The sequence below is a fragment of the Neltuma alba genome, unplaced genomic scaffold, assembly GCF_004799145.2.
Source record: "Neltuma alba isolate B1F8T4 unplaced genomic scaffold, ASM479914v2 tig00000151_pilon, whole genome shotgun sequence".
Lineage (NCBI taxonomy): Eukaryota > Viridiplantae > Streptophyta > Magnoliopsida > Fabales > Fabaceae > Neltuma > Neltuma alba.
The window spans coordinates 17854-41815 of record NW_021631936.1 but is presented as its reverse complement, the minus strand read 5'-3'; the positions used below and the strand labels follow the sequence as shown (position 1 = coordinate 41815).

The 23962-nt window shown below is 33.9% G+C and overlaps 2 protein-coding genes across 2 annotated transcripts; one reads left to right on the top strand and one right to left on the bottom strand.

The window, feature by feature from the left end:
* Positions 1–2658: 2658 nt before the first annotated feature.
* LOC114750393 (disease resistance protein At4g27190-like) lies at positions 2659–5474 on the bottom strand. The gene is made up of 2 exons (XM_028939024.1): positions 2784–5474; positions 2659–2700 (listed from the first exon to the last, which is right to left on the bottom strand). The coding sequence occupies exons 1-2, from the start codon at positions 5472–5474 to the stop codon at positions 2659–2661; spliced, it is 2733 nt and encodes a 910-aa protein (XP_028794857.1).
* A 9814-nt stretch (positions 5475–15288) lies between these two features.
* LOC114750872 (uncharacterized) lies at positions 15289–22941 on the top strand. The gene is made up of 7 exons (XM_028939544.1): positions 15289–18282; positions 18845–19501; positions 19797–19880; positions 20143–20838; positions 21381–21985; positions 22436–22504; positions 22917–22941. Exons 1-7 carry the CDS (start codon positions 15289–15291, stop codon positions 22939–22941), a joined length of 5130 nt encoding a protein of 1709 aa, XP_028795377.1.
* The last annotated feature ends 1021 nt before the right edge of the window (positions 22942–23962 follow it).

Genomic DNA, 23962 nt, shown 5'->3' with positions numbered 1-23962 from the left:
TCCCCACCCCCCCCCCAAAAATCTTAATCCACATGTAATTTGTTGTCATTTAGAAGATATACTAAAAATCGTTGGGAGAATATTGATAAATACCATTGATTTCCATTGTTGAAATGAAACCATTTGAGTTGATCCAAAAATTGGATTAAGAAGCATGGGGCATTTGCATATGTTGATGCTGCCGAGCTGCACTGCTTCAAACTGCAATCCTTGACAAACATTGACAAAATTTGGCAAATTTCTGAGCTTTATTTTTCTCAAGTTTGGAAGCACAATTTTCTCTCCATTGTTAGCATCATCTTCCCTTTCATGTCCAAATATCACCTCTAATTGACTAGCCTCAGTTATCAACAAAGAATAAAGCTGTGGAAGAACGGTGTTTATGGTTGTAGGAAAGAATCTTTTGAGCTTGTTACACCTTTGAATCTCCAACTCTCCTAGTTCTGGAAAGCAAACTTGAGCATTAGATGTGTTCTGAGGCTCCCCATTGTCTGCAATTATTTCCTCCAATTCTTCACAATCAGATAAGGTTAGGAATTTCAATTTGGGAAGGCTGTTATGGACAATGGTGCTTGCAGAGAATAAAAACTTCAACTTTCCACACCGCACCACTTCCAAAGAACGAAGAAATGGGAAACTCAAACCTTGCGTCGGAGTAAGACCTTTAAATGTTTGATAAAAACTGGCCATCTCTGAGTCCTTGTCACCAATGACCCTACACCAGTCTTGCACTTCAAAACTTAAATCATCGAGTTCTTCCGAATTTAGAATAAGAAGTGGCGGAGAGAGACCTTCATTATTGTCTAATTGGCTGCATTTCAGCACATGCTTCCTAACAAATCTCTGTATGATTGAGAAGAGAAAGAAGGGGGGAAAAAGTAGTTTCAGCTCACGGGAAAGTTGCGGAAAGGGGGGGGGGCAAAAAAAAGAGGTCAAATCATCAAATATTTCACAAATTAGATGAGCTTTGAAGTTATTCCGGATAACATTTGTACCCGTTTTTTAATGAGAAGCATGAAATATTGACCTCGCATCAAGTAAATATTAGAAAATAAAAAACAGATGGGATTTGCAATATAGAAGGAAGCACTGATATACAAAAAAAGTCAAGAATATTACTTACCTCTATACTCCACTTGGCACTCGACCCAACATTTGGAACCAGTTTTGGGCATTCATATACCAACACACTGCAATACATAGATATTTGAAACTTGAACCCTTGGCAGAAATTAGCAAGTCGGGGCAACTCCTCAAGTGTTATCAATCCCAAGTTTGGGAACATGATTTCATTTTCACTGTCAATAACACGGTCTTCAATATTTGAGCATCTGAAAATTTCTTCCAATTGTGAAGCTTTTGATATGCTTAGAATTCTTAGTTTTGGAAACTTTAGGATAGCATCATCACTAATCATAAAGGAAAAAATCCTTTTCAACTTGTTGCACTGTTTGATTTCCAGACTCTGTAAATTTGGCAAACAAAATTGAAATATGGATAGATTCTCCTGAGTATCTTCATTTCCCAAAAAAACTTCTTCCATCTCCTCACAGCAAGATATGGTTATAGAAGTTAACTCTGGAAGGCTTTGACAGATACTAGCTGAGAAAACAAATTTCAGATTTCCACATCCTCCCACGGACAATTGTTTAAGGCATTGGAATATTGGAAGTTTTGGGATGAATGTGGATACCACCCCACAATTGAAAAGGACAATGCTTTCAACATTTGAAACAGCTGCTACTAGCCTGGATTCTCCATCTCTCAGTTGATGGTCATTATAGGCATGAGATTCCTGTGTGGAAGGAAAAGAAAGGAAAGAGAAGAAAAAGAAAATTATTAACATATTTCATTCAAACCTAAAGGCATAGAAAACAAATTACAAAAGTATGACAAAGTAAGGTTCACTAAAAGGCATTACGTGCATGTATTATTGTATTGACTCAGTCTATCAATTTAAATTTGGGTCAATTAAACAAATGAAAAACAACTACATGAACATATAAGAAAGTGGGTAGACTATGATTAATTAATGCATGTGCTGCGAGTTTTATTTTAAAAAGAGTATTGATAGTTTGAGAACTGATGGAAATTACCTTGTGTGTGTCTATATGTGTGCAGTGCTATATAGTTGCTGTTATATCCGATGGCTTCTTTACTAGGAACTCATTCAAGAAGGAAAATTTTTACGTCACTTCCTTGATTGTTCATTTTCGAATTCATTTAAAAAAAATTAAAGCATGTAAAGATGTATTAATAAAGTAAGGGATCTCTTGATAAGTAATTGCAAGCACCCTACTTGCAATTTCATGCATGTCTCAAGAAAAATATTCCATGAACTAAGATATTTAGAAAACTACAAATTCTTTATATTCTTTAACATATTATGCAAATCAAATCAAATCAAATCAAAGCATCAAAAAGTAAATGCATACCATATTTGGACCTGATTGCCTTAGTTCTGAATCAATAATGAGAGAATCACATGAAGTATTCAATCTTGGACAGCCCGTCCATTTTACTTTCTTTATAGATGGCCACAATAGATGATAGCTTTCTGAGCAAAATCTGAGAAGATTTGGGAGGAATTTCAATTCAAGTTCTTCTAAAAGTGGAAGCACCATCTTAGTCTCATTTCCATCACATAATGATGTTTCTTCACCATTTTTGCCAAACACAAATTTCAACTGAGGAGCATCTCTTATGAATACAGATTTCAATTGCACAAACCCTTGAACACAAAAGCTTGGGCAAATAGATTCTAATTGTTTACAATCACAAACAGATAGAATTTCCCATTTTGAGAATCTCGGATCCTCCCATATATCAGCACCATCCTCCCCCTCAATTATGTGCTTCAATTCATGACATCCCTTTATTGTGAGTTTTTCTAGACATAACAGAGTGCAAGCAACAGAGATGGAGAAGAGAGATGTCAACATCGGACAGTTGACAATGTTGAGGAACTTAAGGTTGCCTAAGTTGCAATTAGCAGGAAACATGTTGACCAATTGACGGCAACTTTCTACATATAGACTTTCTAGATTTAGGAATAAGGTAAGATTAGAAGGACTGTGACATAGTTGTTTTAGATTATCCATATACTCCAACACCAACTCAACCAATCTAAGGACAAGTATGTCTTCATGAGGAATAGTTTGATCAGTAAAGCATTCAATCTCAGAACAGCGTCGAAGACAGAGTTTGGTTAACTCATTCAAGCCTCCTACTGCTTGAACCACATCTGGACTGAAACTTTTGCAGCCTCCTTGAAGCTTATAAAATTCAATTGTGGTTGCTCTTTGTGCAAGATCCTTGATTATTGCACTTGAAATGGAGATATTTAACTCTCCCAAGAGTAACTCTCTTAAGCCTTTATTCCAGAACACAGGTCTACCGTATTGCCCCATTTCTAATGAATACCTTCTCAGTTTTGGATAAGTAGGGACACCCACAAAGCATGCATAACAAATTGTGTATCCTGAAGGCTGTAAATCTCTAGAAACATACAATTCTTCTAGCTGCAAACACCTTCCTATTACTTTACAAAAACACTCTTCTACCGTACACTGTGACAAATCGAGCAATTTCATAAAATTTAGTTTCTCAATTCCATTTGGCACTGTTTTTAACTTGCTGCCTTTCAAGTCAAGAATCTCAAGTCTTTTAAGGCTCACCACAAAAGAAATATCACCTAAATGCCAACCTTGCAAGCGCAAAGTCCGAAGATTGGACAACCATTGTATTGACTGAGGTACTAATTTTGTCTGACAGCCATATCCATTGTTAATTACAGCTACAACTTTTAATCCTTTAACACCTTCAAATGATGCAAGTGTTAAATCTAGGGGGTCGCTTGAATTTAACAATAGAACCTCAAGCTTTGGAGCGTCGAATTGAGAAGGGAATTGAAGCAACTTAGTATTTTCATTCCATGAAGATACTGCATAGCAATCTTTTACTACTTCATCTTCAAGAAATTCATTAAATTGTCTTGCACAATTTACCATAATGGTGCCATGCTCTTTAGATGCTATCCATAAAGCTACATCACGAACCATGTCATGCATTTTCACACATTTTCCATTCTTGAAGTTGACAAAAAACATCAATAATGAAGAGTCAATAAGAACATTTATAGCTGTTATAACTTGACTCCTTGCTATTTCAAATGAGTCAGCATCTTCACATAGGCCCAACCCAACTCCATATCTAAAAAGATCTTCAATGATAATTTCATGATCTTCAGGAAACATGGCACACATCAAGAACAACAATTTGGCTTCTACAGTTCTCAAATAATCATAGCTTAACTTGAGACAAGTAAAAGCATCACTCCCTCCCTTATCCACATCAACTGGCTTTGAATGTCTCAACCTGTGCAATACTACATTTGCCTCATCAAGTCCTTTTCCTTTTAAGCACTTTGCCATGGCCACAATTGCAATGGGTAGTCCTTTACATTCCACAGCAACTGCTTTAGCCACTTCTCTAGCACTACCATCTACTTTAGCATGAGTTTGAAATAGATCCCAAGCTTCATCTTCTGTTAGCAGACCTAATGGAATAATTTTTTGGCAATCCATCAAAGTACATACCTCTTGACGACGTGTGATCAGGACAACTTTGCAATTTCCTGGACCGTCATCCCCAAAGGGATTCCCAATATCCTCAAGGTTCAATGTAGCCCATACATCATCCAATATAATCAGAATTCGCTCGTCTCGACTTTGTAATTTCATTGCAATTCTTCTCGCCCTTCCCACTTCAGTTTCTTCCTTCAACTCAAGTCCCATCAAGTCTGCAAGTTCACCCTGAATCTTCCTAATATTTGGAGTTTGGGAAACTGTTGTGATTATAACTCGATCAAATAGCCCTGATTCTTTGGCTTTCTTTCCTACTTCCTTTATCAATGTGGTTTTGCCCGAACCGCCCATACCCCACAACCCAATTATAGAGCTATCATCATCTTGCAGTGCCTCCCATAGTTGATCATGTGCCATTTCTGTTGACTTGAAAAACATAAAATCTTTAGAAGAGTGATACTCTATATCTGGAACAACAACATGATGGGAAAATGGTTCGAATTGATCACTCTTTGTATTTAGCTCTGTCATCTGCTGGGCTGTCTTTGCCAACGCTTTGCAGAGATGATATCTCCTCCCAATAAGACACCACCTTTGAAAGCAGCCATTGTTGGCCTTAAGTTCTTGCACCAAGTTCTCCACATCTGCTATGAGCCTCACCACCTCATTCTTCCACTTGTTAACCTCATCATCGATTCTCTCAGTCCTCTTAATGGCTTCTTCAACACGTTCTTGCACCCTCCCTTGCTTCAGTATCAATTCCTCCTTTTTGGTCTCAACATTTCTGGTGATTTTTCCGCCACAAAACAAATATTGCAATTGGCGCAAAGTAGGATCCACCAAATATTCAGCAAGTTTTGCTGCTATTGATATACCCACTTCATCCATTCAACTAGATAATAGCAACCTGGAAGGTAAATTTCATGATGTAGAATATGATAAATAAGGAAGATCAATTGTTCTAACTTTCTTTGTATGAGATGTAAATTTTTTTCCGGGAACTTTTAGATACTAGAGTGGCTGAATCTACTGTTTTTATTGTATTTTCCATCAGATCAGTGTGAAGTTGAAAGGGGGAAAAAAAAAAGTAACAAATGTGGTCTGTAAGTGATAGGTCCAATTGATGACACAACTAATAAGCTACTCATACTTTGAGAATTACGAGTTTGATCACAGATGGACCCTTATGTTGTTATAGCAAATAGAAAACACTGACCAGAAAATGAAAGACTAAAGGTGGGAAAACAGGGTTTTCATTTTCATACCAGATAATTGAGTTGATGATTCTTGGCTTGCAAATTTTCAAGAGCAAGATGAACAGAATTCCACTGCAATCACCAAAATTTTCATGAGTTTAAGTCGTCAACTCGGTTGGAAATAAGAGCGCTCTTTCTTTTTCCTTTTTTTTTTTTTACTCTAAAAAATTAAGAGAAAAATAGACTTAAACTTAAGAGTTAAGACTTTGATTAGATAAATTTTCTATTCTAATGGACCCCAAAATATGAATTTAAAATTGAAAAAGTTAAAGAAATTATATTTCCAGTTAATTGCCATTATATGTTTAGGGACCCCATGGCCATGACTCTATGACTTGCTTTTTAGCGAAGGTGCCTTTGGACCAAATTTAAAAGTTAAAGTAAACAAGCAATCTTATGATTTTTACTTTTCTTGAGACATTTGCAGGAACAAACAAGCAATTTGGATTAAATGTTGGCACTAGTGAAGGTTGCAAATAAATTAAATAAAGAACGAATCAATAGAAGTTGCCTTATTTCATTACTAATACTACCTCCGGTCCTAAATATAAGAGCTAGTTGACTAATCAGAGTAGATTAAGGAAACAAGTTAGTTATTTGTAATAAATAGGTGTTATCTTTCCTAAAATATCCTTGCTAATCAAGTTTATTGGTTAGAACTATCATTATTAAAAAGACTATCTTGAGAAAAAATAAATAAATATGAGAGACTAAGTGGATTGGGATTTTATATTTAGGACCAAAATAAAAGTCAAACGATGTCTTATATTAAAGAGCGGAGGTAGCATTTAATTTCTGCCTTGAACAAACGCAATTCGTTACTTCTTTTTTTGAAAAACCAGGCTGCTATTTTATTTATGGTTGATTAGGGCTTATAAAATAATAACACATTGACAAAAGATAAAATGGAGAATTACAGCTCAATCAAATCAGCAATATAAATCATTATTATAACTTTCTTGATGATAATTTAAATGACTCAATTATTCTTCATGATGGCTTCATATATTATAATGATAATTCTTAAAGCAACTCATACTTTGAGAGTAGAAAACACTGATCAGACAATGAAAGACTAAAGAAGCAAAAGAAAAAGAGGTTTTGATGTTCATACCAGATAAGCTTGATTCTTGGCTTGCAAGTTTGCAAGAGGGAGATGAACGGAATTGCACTTAAATCCACAGACATTTTCATGAGGTCGAGTCGTTAAATCAGTTGGAAATGGTGATGTTCTTTCTTCTTATGTAAGTATAGCAAATAGAAAACAATGATCAAAACACGGAAGACTAAAGAGGCAAAGAAAAAGAGATTCTCACTTTCATACCAGATATATTATCTTTCAAAATGACCAGACTTCTCATGAGCATGAGTCGTCCACTAGGTAGGAACTTGGAAGTTACACAGGGCTCTTTCTTTTTGCTTTCTTCCTCCAATTCTAACGGACCCCAAAACATGAAATCAAAAGTGAAAAAGTTAAAGAAATCATGCATTCCACTTAACTGTGTTTTTACGCGTTTGGGGACACCATGTCTCTACTTGCTTTTTATAATTAAGAAACAATTACCGTATATCACTTATTCTTATTTATAAGATGCATTTGAAGATGTCTCAAATTTTCTTTGTTAGTTTTTTCATTTTGTCCGCATTAATTTCAATACATTTAGTATCACACAACTTTCCAAGCATTATTCCCTTTTTCACTTATACTCTCTATCCACTGTAAATTCTCTCTTCCACAATCCTCTCTATTTTAAGAATTATCCTTTCTCTTCTCATAAATAAGAATATCTTTTTTAAAAAAATTACACCTTTTATATAGCAGCAATTGCAAAAAAATTTACCCTAAAAATTAAAAAATTGTGTACATGGACTTGTTCATAAAAATTATTATCATTTGCTTATCAATTATTCTCAAAACCAATACTAATATTGAAACGAGTCCTTATTTGTAATTTTTAAAATTTTTAAGATCTTTTTTTATTTTTCCTTCCATATATTTATGATTTCTAACAAATTTTAACTAACATTTTAATTAATTGGCATAATTTGGTTAAATGTTTTTATCAAAAAAATGAACTCCAAGAGCAAATATAGGACTCGTTTGAAATAACTTATAAGTAACTTTTTAATCATAATTTACAAAATATAAAATAAATATATAAGTAAAATTTTATTTTGACTTTCATAAAACGTACTTATAATTACCAACCCAAAGGAGCACATAAGCTGTCAGCGTCTTGCGTCTCACCCTCGGGGAAATAGGAACCCACTGGGTCTTTGGACTTGGGCACCTCATAGCATCCAACTCAGCCCTGCCAACAACCATTTTATGGGCTTTTTGGGTCTTACTTTTATCTTTTGGGCCTTTCTTCAGCCCAAAATGAGGTCCATCATTAAAATAACTGAGGTCCATAATTCACGGCATCATCTCTCAATGCGTGCTCACATTCACATGAACACTATTTGCTGTTCAACTCATGCTAAAAAAATTTAATCACGCGAACAAATTTTTTTTTCATATTATAACGATTTTTAAATCATTTTTACGAATCAAATTGAAGTTCGGGAGAGCAAATGCATACCATATTTTAACAATCCCTCTATTTTATTATCTCTATGATAAGCACCCCGGAATGGATGACACCTTTCTGAGAAAATTTCAACTAGATTTTGAAGATTTTTGAGAAAGATATTTATACAAGATACTGTATTAATCCACCTAACGTTGAGACATCTAACTAATCCAAATTTAAAGATATTGTGTATTCATTCTGAAATCCCAAGCCTGTGCTGTGCTGCTCAATTTCTAAATGGGGAGTTTGGCAACCTTTATAGTCATCGAGAAAATATATTTTTATGTAATTTGAGATAAAATTCTTCTCCCATATTTACCTCATATTATGTAAAATTATTTTTAAAAAGCCAATACATACACTGTGCCGTCGTCCATCTCTTCAAATCCTTTTCTTCCTCTTCAAGTCCTTTTCTTAAACACTTCCCCATAGTCACAACTGCAATGGGTAGTTCATCATCTACTTTGACATGAATTTGAAATAGATCCCAAGCTTCACTTTTTATTACATAATTTATTTCAAAAAGAATTTGTATAAATTATAAGAATTCAGGTAACATTTAACTGATTCCAGACAAAAACAAGTATAATTAATCCAATCGGTTTAACATTAATTTGTCTTAGATGCCCCCCAATCAATCCAAGAGAGGATATCTAATAATTTTAGCCCTCAAATGTGTTGCTTCATAAAAGTAAGGGACAAAGCTCAATGATACCTAAATTAAAAAATAACATACCAACATGGGATAATGGCCGGCCATATAAATAATTATTCTATTTGGGTAAGTTTCCGATCTCCAATTTGGAATCTAATTTTAAAAACTTAATAAAGAAGAATAAAAACTAGGAACAGTTTCAGTGCTCATTACACTGATAGACACCATGATACTCATCGTTACTGTGAAATCTAAATCATCCAAATACACTTTTACTCTATGTTTGGTATAAGGGAATTAGAGGAGAGAAGAGGGGAAGAAATTCTTTTAATAAACTCAATTTTAAAAATTAAAAAAGAGGGGTTTTAAAATTTTAATAGAAAAAAGTTGTAAGATAAAAGAGCAATAAAATTAATAAAAAGCTTCTAATTCCACTTTTTCAATTTTTTGAATCGAGTTCATAAAATTTTTTCTTCTTCTCCCCTTTCCTCCATTTTCTTTATACCAAACAAACCCTTAATGGTTTAAATTTAAGATTTAAGATTTTCTAGTGACTTTTAAATAAAAATTCTTTTTTAAAAAACTTACAATTAAGAGATTATATTTATTTTAAATCATGTAGCCATTAAAGAAAAATATTTTTAAAAAATTAAATATTATATCTCGACCGTTCATATTAAATCTAAATGGTTGAGATTTGATGAACATCATGACACTCATCACTGTGATGAGTATTGAACTAATTTCCTAATAAAAACTTTTATATATCCATTATTCTAAGTGAGATTGACGAAGTCAAGAAATGAATAGTAATAGATAGATACCTGAACTGTGAAATTGTCATCTTTTTGCAAATCGTTTACACAAATATATATTTTTAAGGAGTAAGTTAATTTATTTATTCCAGTAAAATAATAATACACAGTACATCAAGATTATAATACTAATTATGTGAATAGAACTCATTTTTCACCCAACCCTTGGGAGCATCATGAGAACTTTTGCGCCACCAATCACTCAGCAACAAGTTGAATTCTTCGTGACAGTGAAACGCTTCTTTCTATCCCTTTGATGTAAATCCATTGTAAGTTGAATTCCGCTGATCTCTGTCTCTTCAAAATTTGCAAGCCAAGAATCGTCAACTGAATAATTTTGCAAGCTTAATTATCTGGTATGAACATCAAACCCTGGTTTTTCCCCACCTTTAGTCTTTCATTTTCTGATCAATGTTTTCTACTTGTTATTACAAGCTACATTCGTTGCTTGTTTTCCTTTCAAGTTGGCACAAGTCTGAAAAAAAATACAAGAGAAAATTATTATGAGATCTCGAGAAAGAAATGTAATTACAAAAAAAATTGCATAACAAGTGACATATTATTGTAAAACTTTTTTATAATTAATTAATACAATCAAAAACAGTAAGTTTAGTTACACTGGGGTCTAAAAATAGCTGGAAAAAGTTTTAGATTCATAGGAGGAAATTTTAGAGTCGAGTCTGAAAAAATGACAAAATCCGGGGCATTCCGACTTATGCTACATTGCTAATTGGTTTCGTAATCATCCTCTCTTTCTTTCTTTTTCGTTTGTTTTCCTAACATCTTTTTTTAGGGGGGGAAAACATAAACAAACAGCCCCAATCAAGTACAGATTTGAAATAGATTAGAGTTGGAACCATCAATTTTGTAGACCATTTCCTAAATTATGACGAGTGACAAGGCTGATAATAATGATCATCACCAGATCTTTCATTTTTTGGTTTGCATACTCCATTTGATTTTTTCTGGCCAAGAAGAAAAACAACGTTTGATGTATTATATTTGATCTAAATTAGTTTTATTAGATAGATTATAATTGATGAGTATTTGATAAAAAAATATTAAATTTATATGCCTAAATTTATGTGCCTAAATTTCAGACTAAGTTATGTATGCTCCTAAATTTGAAAAAAAAACAAAACAAAATTACATTTACTGTTTTCTTAATATTTGCTTCATGGTCCAATAAGAAGATAAGACAGTGATTTCGTGACGTCTAACGTGGATTGATTAGAGTTGGATTAGTAAAATACTATGTTTGCGAAATCCACTAAAAAGGAAAGTGTTCTAATTTTGTTTAAAAAAAGTTAAGGAAACGTCATATTGGCATTTGTTATAAAAGAGTAGAGAATAAGAAAAGAGAATTAGAAAAAAGAATTAGATAGAAGAAAAGATAAAAGTATTTCTCCGTCCATCTGAGATACTGAATACATTATATATAAACTCTACTTATAAGTATAACTTTACATCATTGATAGAATCTACAGATTGAAATATAAAAATAATAAAAAAATATTAAAATTGATAGGAGATCTGGAAGATAATAAAAAATATATAAACATTCACAAAAATGTTATATTAAAATTTACAACTCCATAATTACATTCGCGTATATCCAGCTTCACATCAAAACATTTATTGCCACTTACATTCTATAGGTAAGTCACTTGTATCTCATTTTTCCATGCCAAGAAATGCAATAAATTGATACAATTTTTTACATTTACTCTTATAAAATAAAGGGCATTCCCAAAAAAAAAATCTATACATTTTCTCTCATATTCAATAAAGATAAAATTGAAAAAAGCATAGTTTTATCTTTTGGGCCTCACTTCCGCCCAAATTGAGGCCCATCAGCAGACTAACTTCAAATTTGCCAAACCCAATCCTAGAGAGTCGAGTCAGAGTCTTAGACATAAAAACAAAAATTAAAATTACCAATGATAAAAAAAAAATTATTTTTAATTGAAACTTGAGAAAGCATTATTTGTTCATGTGTGTAGACAACAAACCATGCAAAGTATTTAAATAAAAATGATACCAAATGAATCGCTTCAAATTTTACATAAGAAGAGAGATGGATGGTTCAAGGGAATGATGAAAATTGTAATGTATGTTGTTTATTATTGCTATTGGTCATGGTCAAAAAATATTATTGCTATAGCTAATTGCATTTTTATTTAAACCATAAACAGAGTGAGATTCAAACAGTGGAAAGATATTGTTTTATATAATAAAACTTTAGTAGTTTTAATCATTTTTACGAGTCAACTTAAAGTCTGGGGGAGAGCAAATGCATACCATATTTTGATAATCCCTCCATTTTATTATCTCTGTAGATGGGCACCCTGGATGATACCTTTCTAAAAAAAAAAATTCAACTAGATTTTGAAGATTTTCTAGTTGGAGGTGTTCTAAATTAAAAGAGGAAGATCCTTATGCAAGATCCTGTATTAATCCACCTAACATAGAGGTATTTAACTAACCCAAATTTAAAGATCTTGTGCATTCACTGTGAAATATTAAGCCTATGCTATGCTGCCCAATTTCTAAATTATACCGGGGTACAGCAACCATTATAATTACTTTAAAAAAATACTTTCATGCAAATTAAAATAAAACTCTTCTCATATATTTACTTCACACATTCTAGAATTACTTTCAAAAAGCTAATTCAAACATTTTCGTGATGTCCACCTCTTCCAAGTCCTTTTCTTCTTAAACACTTCCCCATGGTCATAACTGCAATGGGTAGTTCATTACATGGGCTACTTTTCTAGCGCCATCATCTACTTTAACATGAATTTGAAATACATCCCAAGCTTCAATTTTTATCACATAATTTATTTCAAAAATAATTTGTATAGATTCTAAGAATTGAGGTAACATTTAATTGATTTCAGACATACCAAAACAAGTATAATTAATCCAATCTATTTAACCAATCAATCCGAGAGAATATCTAATAATATAACTTTAGCCTTCAAATATGTTGCTTCATGAAAGTAAGGGACAGAGCTCAATGATACCTAAATAATAAAATAACATACCAACATGGGATAATGGCCGGCCATATAAGCAATTGTTCTATTTCATTAGTGTTAGGTAAGTTCCCAATCTCCAATTTGGAATCTAATTTTTTGAATTCAAATTATTCTTCTTTATTTTAAACTAAGAACTTAAAAAGGAAGGCTAGAAAATGTTACGTCTCTATTATACTACGTGAGATTGATGAATAAGTCAAGAAAGTAATAGATAGATAACCGAACTGTGAAATTATCAAGTTTTTGTAAATCGTTTGGAAAAAATATATATTTTAAAAAGTAATTTAACTTACTTATTCTTAGGTAATGTTTAGTGTAAGGGAAATGAAGGGGAGCGGAGGGGAGGTGAGGAAAAATTTTAATGAACTCTATTTAAAAAGTTGAAAAAGTGGGGTTTTAAAATTTTAATAAAGAAAAGAAGTATTCTTTCGGTCTTAAATATAAGACCCATTTTATAATACAATTTGCACTATATTATAAAATGGGTCTTATATTTAAGACTGAAAAAATAATATATAAAATAGTCATAAAAACTACTTGAAAGCTTTTAACAACACCTTTTTTATTTTTTAAATCGAGTTTATCAAAAATTTCTCTCTCCTTCTCTCATTTTTCCTCATACCAATCGGACCCTTAATGAGTAGTAGAATAATACACAGTACAAGATTATAATACTAATTATGTCTGTAGAACTTATTTTTCACCCAACCCTTGGGATCATTATAAGAACTTTTTTGAGCCACCAATCACTCAGCAACAAATTGAATTCTTCTTCATAGTGAATCGCTTCTTTCTATCCCTTTGGTAAACCCACTATAAGGTAAATTATATATTTCTATTCATCTGGCTCTTGAAAATTTGCAAGCCAAGAATCATCAACTGAATTTTGCAAGCTTGATTATCTGGTATGAACATCAAACCCTCGTTTTCCCCACCTTTATTAGTCTTTCATTTTCTGATCAGTGTTTTCTACTTGTTATTACAAACCACATTTGTTGCTTGTTTTCCTTTCAACTTGGCATAAATCTAACAGAAAATACAAGAGAAAGTAAAATTACTATGAGATCTCATGGAAGGAATGTAATTAAAAAAAAATACATGAGAAGTAAACAGCATGGACATGTTGTTATTTCTTGTGCTGAAACTGATTATTGCATGCTACTTACTTATCGTAATTACATTTCTTCCCTACTAGCTCATACTGATTCTCCCAAAGTACAATCCAAGACAATAAGTTTAATTACTCTAGGATCTAAAAACAGCTGGAAAATGCTTAGATCTCATAGCAAGAAAGTTAAGTCTCGGTCTGAAAAAATAACAAAATTTGGGGTACATATCTTGGCCTTTTTAGCAACTCTAATCTTGTTCCTATATTGTCAAAAATAGGCGTATATACCCTGGGGGGAAAATCAATTAACCGGACAAAGTGGCAAACATAGCTTAGCTAATGGGTTTTGTAAATACTCTCGTTCTTTCTTTTGTTCTTTTTTTTTTTAAGGGAAAAAAAGCATAAACAAAACAGCCGCAATATATCAAGTTCAGATTTAAAATAAATTGTTTAGGTATATTTGTGTTTGGTTTAATTGTTTAAACGTGATTTTAAAATATTTTGGTCATAATTACCCTTCAAGAAAGACCCGTGTAAAGAAGAGATGCCAGCTACGAAAATTAGAATATGTCCTTCTTTTTTTTGCATATGTCTTTTAATTTTAAATTTCCAGAGATTACCTATTTTTTCTAATAATTGCTTTCAATTTTAAATTAGAGTCTCATTTTTTCGCACTTTATTTTTAGCATGTTTTTTTCTTGTTTCTCCCCTATTTGTCTAGTTGTTTCTCCATATATAAACGTCAATCTGTGACCTCTCTCAATTCTTAAAGCATGAGTATTTTGTTAGGGCCTATTTAAAATAGTTTATAAGTAACTTTGCAATCATCATTTATGAAATGCAAAGTAAGTATATGAGAAAAATTTTCTGTCAAATTGCATAAAATATGCTTGCAAGTATTTTTGGCCGTTATCCCTAGTCGTTTCTCATTATTGCCGCTGTCATTTGCAGACTACATTTTTTCTTCTTTCTTTCACCTTTGCATCGATCTCAATAGAAACATAAAACACTAAATTTGGTTACTCCAATATCTGAACATCCCTGGGGCCAAAAAAAACCCAATATCAGAGCAAGAAAGCCGAACCAAAACAATTGATCGTCCATAATTTACTGTTTAAGGAAAAACATCATTCTTTTCATGTTGATGATATCTTCATGTAAGAGTAAGTACATAATAAAGATGCTTCAATTTCTCGAAATAATCATTTGATGATGATGAATGGCTCTCCTTTAGGTTGCTATTAATACTAAATGGCGGAGGTGGGACTGTCGGTAGCAGCAAAACTCGCTGAATATTTGGTGCACCCAACTTTCCAGCAGTTGCAATGTTTGGTTTGTGTCAGAAAAATCACCAGAAATGTTGACATTAGGAAGGAGGAGCTAATACTAAAGCAAGGGAGAGTGCAGGAACTTGTTCAAGAGGCTATCAAGAGAACTGAGAGGATTGATGATGAGGTTAACAAGTGGAAGAATGATGTGAAAAGCCTCATAGCAGAGGTGGAGAAATTAGAGGAAGGACTAAAGGCTAACCATGGCTGCCTTCGAGGGTGGTGCCCTACTTGGAAGAGATATTGTCTCTGCAAAAAGTTGGCTAAGACTGCCCAAAGGATGATTGATCTAAATACAAAGAGTGACTGCTTCAGTTCATTTTCCCATCCTGTTATTATTCCAGATATAGATTATCACTCTCCTCAAAACTTTAAGCTCTTCAACTCTACACAAAATGCTTTTGATCAGCTGTGTGAGGCACTGCGAGATGATGGTAGCTCCATAATTGGGCTATGGGGCATGGGAGGGTCAGGGAAAACCACCCTGGTGAAAGAAGTGGGAAAGAAAGCCAAAGAGTTACAGATCTTTGATCGAGTTGTGCTTACTACAATTTCTCAAAGCCCAAATGTAAGAAAAATTCAAGGCGAAATTGCTGACACGTTGGGGCTCAAATTAAGTGAAGAATTTGAAATAGGTAGAGCAAAAAGAATAGCACTAAGATTGCAAAGTGGAGAACGAATTTTGATAATACTGGATGATGTATGGGCCATGTTGGATCTTGAGGATATAGGGATTCTCACTGGAGGAAATCATCAAAGAAGTTGCAAAGTTGTCCTGACCACACGTCGTCTAGAGGTATGTAACTTGATGGAATGCCAAAAGATGATTCAACTTCATTTGTTAAAAGAAGATGAAGCTTGGACTTTGTTTCAAACTCATGCTAGGGTTGATGATGTCGCTAAAGAAGTTGTGGCTCATGAAATTGCCATGGAATGTAAGGGCCTACCTATAGCCATTGTAGCTATGGGAACTTGCTTGAGAGGAAAAGGAGTTGATGAGATGAATGTAGCGTTGTGTAGGTTGAGGAATGCAAAGCCAAACAATGTGGATAAAGGTGTTAGGAACGCTTTTGCTTGTCTTGAATTAAGCTATGATTATTTAGCGACCCCAAAAGCTAAGTTGTTGTTGTTAATGTGTGCCATGTTTCCTGAAGATCATGGCATTGTTGTTGAAGATCTCTTGAGGAATGGAGTGGGGTTAGGCTTATGCAAAGATGCGGACTCGTTTGAAACAGCAAGGAGTCAAGTTAGAGCAACTATAAATTATCTCATTGACTCCTCATTCTTGATGCGTTTTTGGAAGTTCAACATGTATACACAAGAATATGTGACAATGCATGATGTGGTTCGTGACTTTGCTTTGTGGAAAGCATCTGAAGAGGATCGCACCATTATGGTGAATTGTACAAAAGAATTAAACAAATTGATTACTGATGAAGCGATAAAAGATTGTTATGCCGTATCTTCATGGTATCACAACAATGAATTATTTCAATTTCCTTCTCATTTAGATGCTCCGAAGCTTGAGTTTCTATTATTACGCTCAATAAAACCCTTGGATATATCACATACATCATTTGAAGGCACCAAAGGACTCAAGGCTTTGATTATTATGTGCAAATATGAGGCTAGCGTTGAACTACAACCTCAATCAATCCAATGGTTGTCTAATCTTCAAACTTTGAGATTGCAGTATTGGGATTTACATGACATCTCTTTTGTGTTAAGTCTTACAAGACTTGAAATTCTTGACCTGCAAGGTAGTAAATTTGAAAGAATGCCAAATGGAATTGAAAAATTAAACAAGTTAAAGTTGTTAGATTTGTCGAGTTGCACAATAGATGAATGTTGTTATGAAGCAATAGGAAGGTGTTTGGAGTTAGAAGAGTTGTATGTTTCCAAACATTTTCCCCACTCAAAAAATGCAAATTGCTATCAATACCTTGCGGACCCTGCTGCTTTGATGAAATTGAGGAGGTATAAGTTAGAAATTGGGGAGCATGGCATAGGCTTCGCATCTCAAAATGAAGAAGACGCAAGATCTTTGCACTTGGGTCAATTAAATATCTCAATTTTAGGTGCAAGAATCAAAGACCTTGCACAAAGAGCAACTGTTATTAAATTTTATGAGCTTAAGAGAGGCAGCAAAATATTCATGCCTGATATTGCCCAAGTTGTAGGAGGCACAAATGAGCTAACTAAACTCCATCTTGAAAGGTGTTCAGAGATAGAATGCATTACCAATGAAACTACTCTTCATGAAGATGCAGTTGTCCCCAGATTGGATGAGTTAGTGCTAAGAGACATGGATAATCTTAAACAACTACATCGTGGGCCTTCTCCTTTCAGCTTGTTCCAAAAGTTGAAAAGGCTAAGTATATTCAATTGCCCTCAATTGCTCTACATATACCCTGCTGATTGCAACTTAGGCAATCTCAAGTTTCTCAATATTTCCAGTTGTCCAATGTTGACATCTCTCTTCCCTGTCTCTACCGCATGCACTTTGTTATCCTTAGAGAACCTTCAAATAGAAGGTTGCAGTGAATTGATGCATGTACTAGAGGGAGAGGGTGGTGGTGATGCATGGGAGAATTCAAGAGTCCCAGAACTAAAATATTTGTCCATCGATAATTGCTGCAAATTAGAATCTGTATGCCCGGTCTTTTTAGCTCAACGGTTTGTGCAATTGCAAGATCTATCCATAATGAATGCTCCTCAAATGAAATTTGTGTTTGGTGAAAATGCTGGTGAAGAACAACCAATTATGCATGATCAAGATGTGACTCAAATAGTGCTTCCCCTATTGAAATATATCAAACTGAAAAATCTTCCAAATATTGTTGGAATTTGCTCAAAGAGGTATCGTTCCAGGTACCCATCAATAAAGAGAATAGAATGGACGGATTGTCCAAATATGGTACGCATTTTCTCTTCCATACTTCAATTAGATTTGCAAAACAAAACAAAAAAAGCTTGAAAAATTGGAAAGTTTTTTATATAAAACAGTTCCTAGCATTCTGATAAAAAAATTCCTAATATCTTTTTCTCTTAAAACACCTTAATAGAAGCTGGGCTCTGCCTCTTGGCTTACATTCTCTGTTGACATTTTTTGTGCCACGATTTGTCGTCGTTACAAAATTTTTCAATACACGAATAATCCAGTAATTATATTTAGTTGTTTTGTCTTTTGGTGATTCAATTTATTTATCATTTTTTACAGCCACCAATAAATATGGACTCTTATAGGGCCCTCATTGTAATTTTTCCTTGACTTTATTGTGAACTCCATTTCTTATATATTCAAATGGCTGATCTTTATTTGTTTAATTTATCAAAAAAAATTGATAGACTAAGTCTACGTAAGAATAATGTGTGTGTGGGTAGAATTTTAATTAATCCCAATTTATCTTATTCTTAGCCAAAAAAAAAATGTCAATGGTTTTCGTTGTCTTTACTTCTGCTTTTTCCTTTTCACAAAGGGATTGCAGGAACTTAAGTGCCATGAATTGGCAGCTATGGAATGGATTGAACTAGATAATTATGGAGTAGAGTCCATTTTCCACCGTCAAACCGGGGTACAAGAGCAAATTCCAACACTTCAGTACCTCCGAAATTTAACTTTGAAGAAATGTGCAAGATTGAAATTTGTCTTTTCTGATCATATCTATCAAAGTCTTCCAGAGTTAACATCTGCAACCATATCTTGCTGTGAGGAGTTAGATGCAATTTTTGCAGGAAATGAAGAGACTCAGAAGAATCTATCCATTACTCAATCTTGTCTGCTGAAATTGAAGAGTTTGAAAGTCTCCAAGTGCAACAAACTGAAATTCATTTTATCTTTCATGATCAGTGCTTCTATTACTTCAGTGCTTCCGCAGCTAAGCAATCTAACCATATCCTATTGTTCGCAAATGGAAGAAATTTTCAACTGCTCAAACAATGAAGAGCATGAGATTGACAGTGACAAGGAGATTACATTCCCTAACATGAGAGATATGGAACTTAAGAACTTGCCTAGACTCGCTAATGTATGCCAAGGGTTTAAGTTGCTGACAGGGGAGCTTTGCAGAGTTCAAGTTCATGATTGCCCAAGACTTATGCCAATTATGGGTGCAACTATTGATTACACGAAAGAGGTAACTAATATTCTGCATTTGTGTTTCTCCATACTGCAAATCTTGTCTATGTTTTATTTTGCAATATTAATTAAATTCATGCTTGCTGAATGTTTAATGCTTCTATTTTTTTTTTTAATGTTTTGTTCATTTAAGCTCATGAACTCCGGTCTAATACGTTAATTCCTTTCACATGCATATGCACGAGATATCTACATGTAAAAAGCCGCTTCGTAAACAAGTCATTCTACATTTCATGGAACAAACCAAAGAAACTATTCGGATACAAATAGGATATAAATTTTTCTTATAGCAGGTTATGTGGCAATCAATGATGGTTCAAACCATGGAACTTGAAGAGAAGAAGGATTTCAGCAATGCAGAGCATTATATATTTCTGGTTTTAACATGATTCTAGCATGATTAAATGTAGACAAAACAAGTGACTAAGACATCACGCATTCCTACATACATATGAATGAACTGCATCTCTCAACTTAAACAAATAGGAGTAAATGTTGAATGTATTGCAATCTCTTTCTTTTCATAATCTTTCCAAGGAACTTATAATATTTTATTCCCCCGCCTTTCACTCCTTTCTGTTACATGCAGGGACTTGTAAAGGAGTATGTGTTGAAATACAGCCAATTAAATAATAAGAGGCTCTCAATAATCTTCCACTTTCTGTTTTAAATGCTGGAGAGCTTGATGTTCAAAGTCCTAGAATTGCACGCTGGCGCATTATTGGTGATGATGAGCAAGAAGAAACAAGCGACTCAGAAGAACAACAAATGCCAGGAGGTCTTGTTCCCACACAAGTTTTGAGCTTCCAACATGTTCATTCCTTAAAAGTAACTCGCTGTGAAAAGTTAAAGTTTGTATTCTCAATGAGCACTATTGTCCACAACAGCCTTCCCAGATTAACTTCCCTAACCTTATTTGATTGTGAGAAATTGGAGGAAATAATTGCAGAAAATGAGGAACATAAGATCATGTCCAATGGTCAAGTTTGCTTCCCAGAACTAAAAGAGTTGAGGGTCGGGAGGTGCAACAAGCTCAAAAGACTCTTCTCTACGTCCGCGGCTATTATTCTTCCCCAACTAAACTTTTTGTGGATAAATGGGGCTGATGAATTAAAGGTAATTTTTGGGCATAGTAGAGAAGATGATGCCAACTATCGTGAGACAATTGTGCTTTCAAGCTTGACGATGATAACACTAATAAATTTGCCAAATTTGGTGAGTGTTTTCCAAGGGTTGCAGTTTCAGGTGCAGCTAAGCCACATCAGCATTTGCAACTGCCCCAGATTTGTAGATTCAAGTTTCGGATCGATTCTTCAACAATTGACAACAATAACGGTATGAGTGATTATTCTATATTTTGTTTGATTAGCGTCTTCAAAAATAGATGGAATAATATCTGGATTAGAATCATATACATCATTTATAATTTATAAATTAAATAGAAAACTTATAAATTACAAAGAGATGCAAGAAGAATAAAAACAATACTTGATGCGTATACACAACTAGATTTTCCTTCAATTTTGGATCACAACAGATGAAAGTATGGCGTTCGTGTGTGTGTATGTGCGAGACTTCATTTCATGTATTTTGAATATTTATTAATGACATTCTTTTTAAATTTGTCATGTACAAACATATTAAAACTTTGACTATGAAATTCCACCAAAAAGAAAATCTGATGAAAGAATAATTGTGTGTGAGTGACTCAAACTATTTTAATGAAAAGATATTTTACAGTAAATTAAATCAATTATAAATTGATTTTTTTGGTCTCTAAAATTGATATATAAACATTTGCATATCAGCAAAGAGTTTGCTCGAGATGCTTACAATGTAACCAATTTTTTATCTTTTTTTTTAAATTGAAATTGCAGTTGCGGCAGGATTCTACAGAAGATTCAAATGTTCAAACTTCATTAGATGCAAAAGAACAATTGTTTGTAAATGAAGAAAAAGCGATGATGTTGATCTCAGGAGTGGAGCACTTGTCTTTGAAGGATTCAATGGACCTCATGTCCATATGGGAGGGTCCCAGTTTCATCATGTTCCAAAATCTTAAGGACTTTTATGTGAGTAAATGTAGAAAATTGAAGTGCATCTTCCCTAGCACTGTGATCAGAAGCCTACCATGTTTGGAGCGTCTAGAGATTGAAGAATGTGAAGAGTTGGAAGAGATGATGTCATCTGAAGAGCATCACTTTCCAAACGCGTATTCCTCTCATTATTCCTTCTGCTTCCCACAACTTCGAGATCTTAGAGTCATTAGATGCAGAAAGTTGAAATGGCTCTTCCTCTCCACTGAAAATCTTCCACAGTTGAAACATCTGAAGATTAAAGATTGCTCTAAACTAAAGGGACTTTTCAACTGCGAACCTGAAATCCATGAGGAAGGCTTCTATGATAACATGTTTCCAAAGTTGAAATATCTTACTGTTGAGGATTGCCCCATTTTCTCCCAAACCACACTTGCTGCTCTAAGGTACACTATTTTAGGCTTTAGACTGTTCTTTTCTCTTTTTTCCCCCTCCTTGTTGGAGTTTTCTTATTTTCTTCACTGGTGTGATATTCTTTAATTGCGCAACTTACTAGAAATTTTGGCATAGCACACCTTACAAAAGTTTTACTTATTTTGAATTTTGAATTTATTTAAAAGAAGAATTATAGTAAAGGGCCATATATTCTCAAATATACTATTCACACAATGAATGTTGACTAATAAAAGTACGAGCACCAAGCATTCACATAACACAAGTTGATAACTAAATACAGTAAATAATTATCACTCACACAATGCAAGTTTACCTTCTCCTCCGTCATCCATTTTCTACCCAAAAAGATGTAATCGATTTATTCTTTCTTTACTCTCCGCTAAATAATGTTTATTATTGTAAATTGGTTTTGCGATTGTCTTTTCCTCATCTTTGTACAGTCTGCAGCGTCAAAACGAAGAGACACGTTATGATCAACTAAGGAAGGCGACGACGATGGAGAAACGAAGGTGAACATCTCCGGCAGGTACACCGCCGCTAGAGGATGAGCTCCGGGGTGGGTATTGGTAGCTCCTACAATTTTTCCTTTCCTCAAAACATTCGTCGAAGCAATCGATGATCTGATGGAGAAGATAATGTTTGTGTGTGAACTGACCAAGCAAAACCCAATCTTTAAACAATCGAGAGAAAAGTGTGTTACATTAAATATGTATATTATATTTCGGAATAATTACCCTTTTAACTAAGAGGGATCTTCTTCCCCTCCGTAGAACCCAGGAGGTTTGGGAACACTCAAATGAAGAAATTGGCTTGTAGTCTCAAATTTTATAAAGTCATCATCAAAATCAACAGAATCATCGTCTTGACTGCAGTTCATCTCATAAAATGAACTGAGAACCCATTTTATTGGTGTTTTTGCAGTTGCCCAGAGTATGTTTCCACCTAAATCATCGCGAGAGACTAATCTTTCGAGATAACATTCACTTATTCCAATAATATTTTCTCCATACATGCTGCCCAGCTTCTGTGAGTTCGTTTTTCCTGCGTTTTTTGTGCAAAGATATGGGTTTTAAGCCCAATTTAAGGGTTTATGGCATACTTACAAACTTTGACAGGTCATTGGGCTTAGTAATGGACCAATGGATCCAGCAAAGCCCACACAAGAATGAGATTGGGAAAGTGTCGCTCCCATGTCGCTCCCTAGCCGACGCATTTGTGGGTCAAAGCCACATTGTCGCATGAAAAATATGTACAAAAATAAGGAAACGACTTAGGGGATAATTGCTGAAAGAAGTGTACTGTTATTTTTTTTTTTTACTAAAATATAGGTATTCTCCTATTGAAAACAATCATATTCGAAGTACTGTCGGGCACTGAATATAAACACCTCTCCCAGCGAGGATTGGAACCTTGATTCGCCACGTTGTGAGGGACTAGCCCCTCACTAATTGTACTATTATTTTTTATGTGAAGACTTTATTAGTAGACGATTTGTAAGTATATTTATAAGAATTTTTAGAGCCTAAAAGTATGCGCTATCCTTGACCTGAAATAAGCATTTTGGATCCAAGGCATTTTGCAATAACATTTGGCTATGCGCACTTTCTTTCTCTTTTTTGTACTTGGATTCTGTGCAATTTATTTGCCATTTGTGCTTTGTTTATAGCCTTGAATGCTGAACGTAATATTTCTAGGATTAGATTGAACTCATCCATAGACTACACTGCAATAGTGTTACGGTGCCATCAATACAAATTTTGTCCAAAGAATTGGCTTTCAAACATCATGGCAGGAAAATTGAAACGGAGTGTACGATGTGTTTTTTTTTAATTAAATCTTTAATTTTGCTTTGTTAACTTTTGCACAGAGACTAGCAATACTAATAGAGTAAAGTTACAAGAGTTACTGCTGCTGAAAGAGCAATATTAAATTATTTAATTAAAAAAAATTTAACCTAAAAGAGAAAT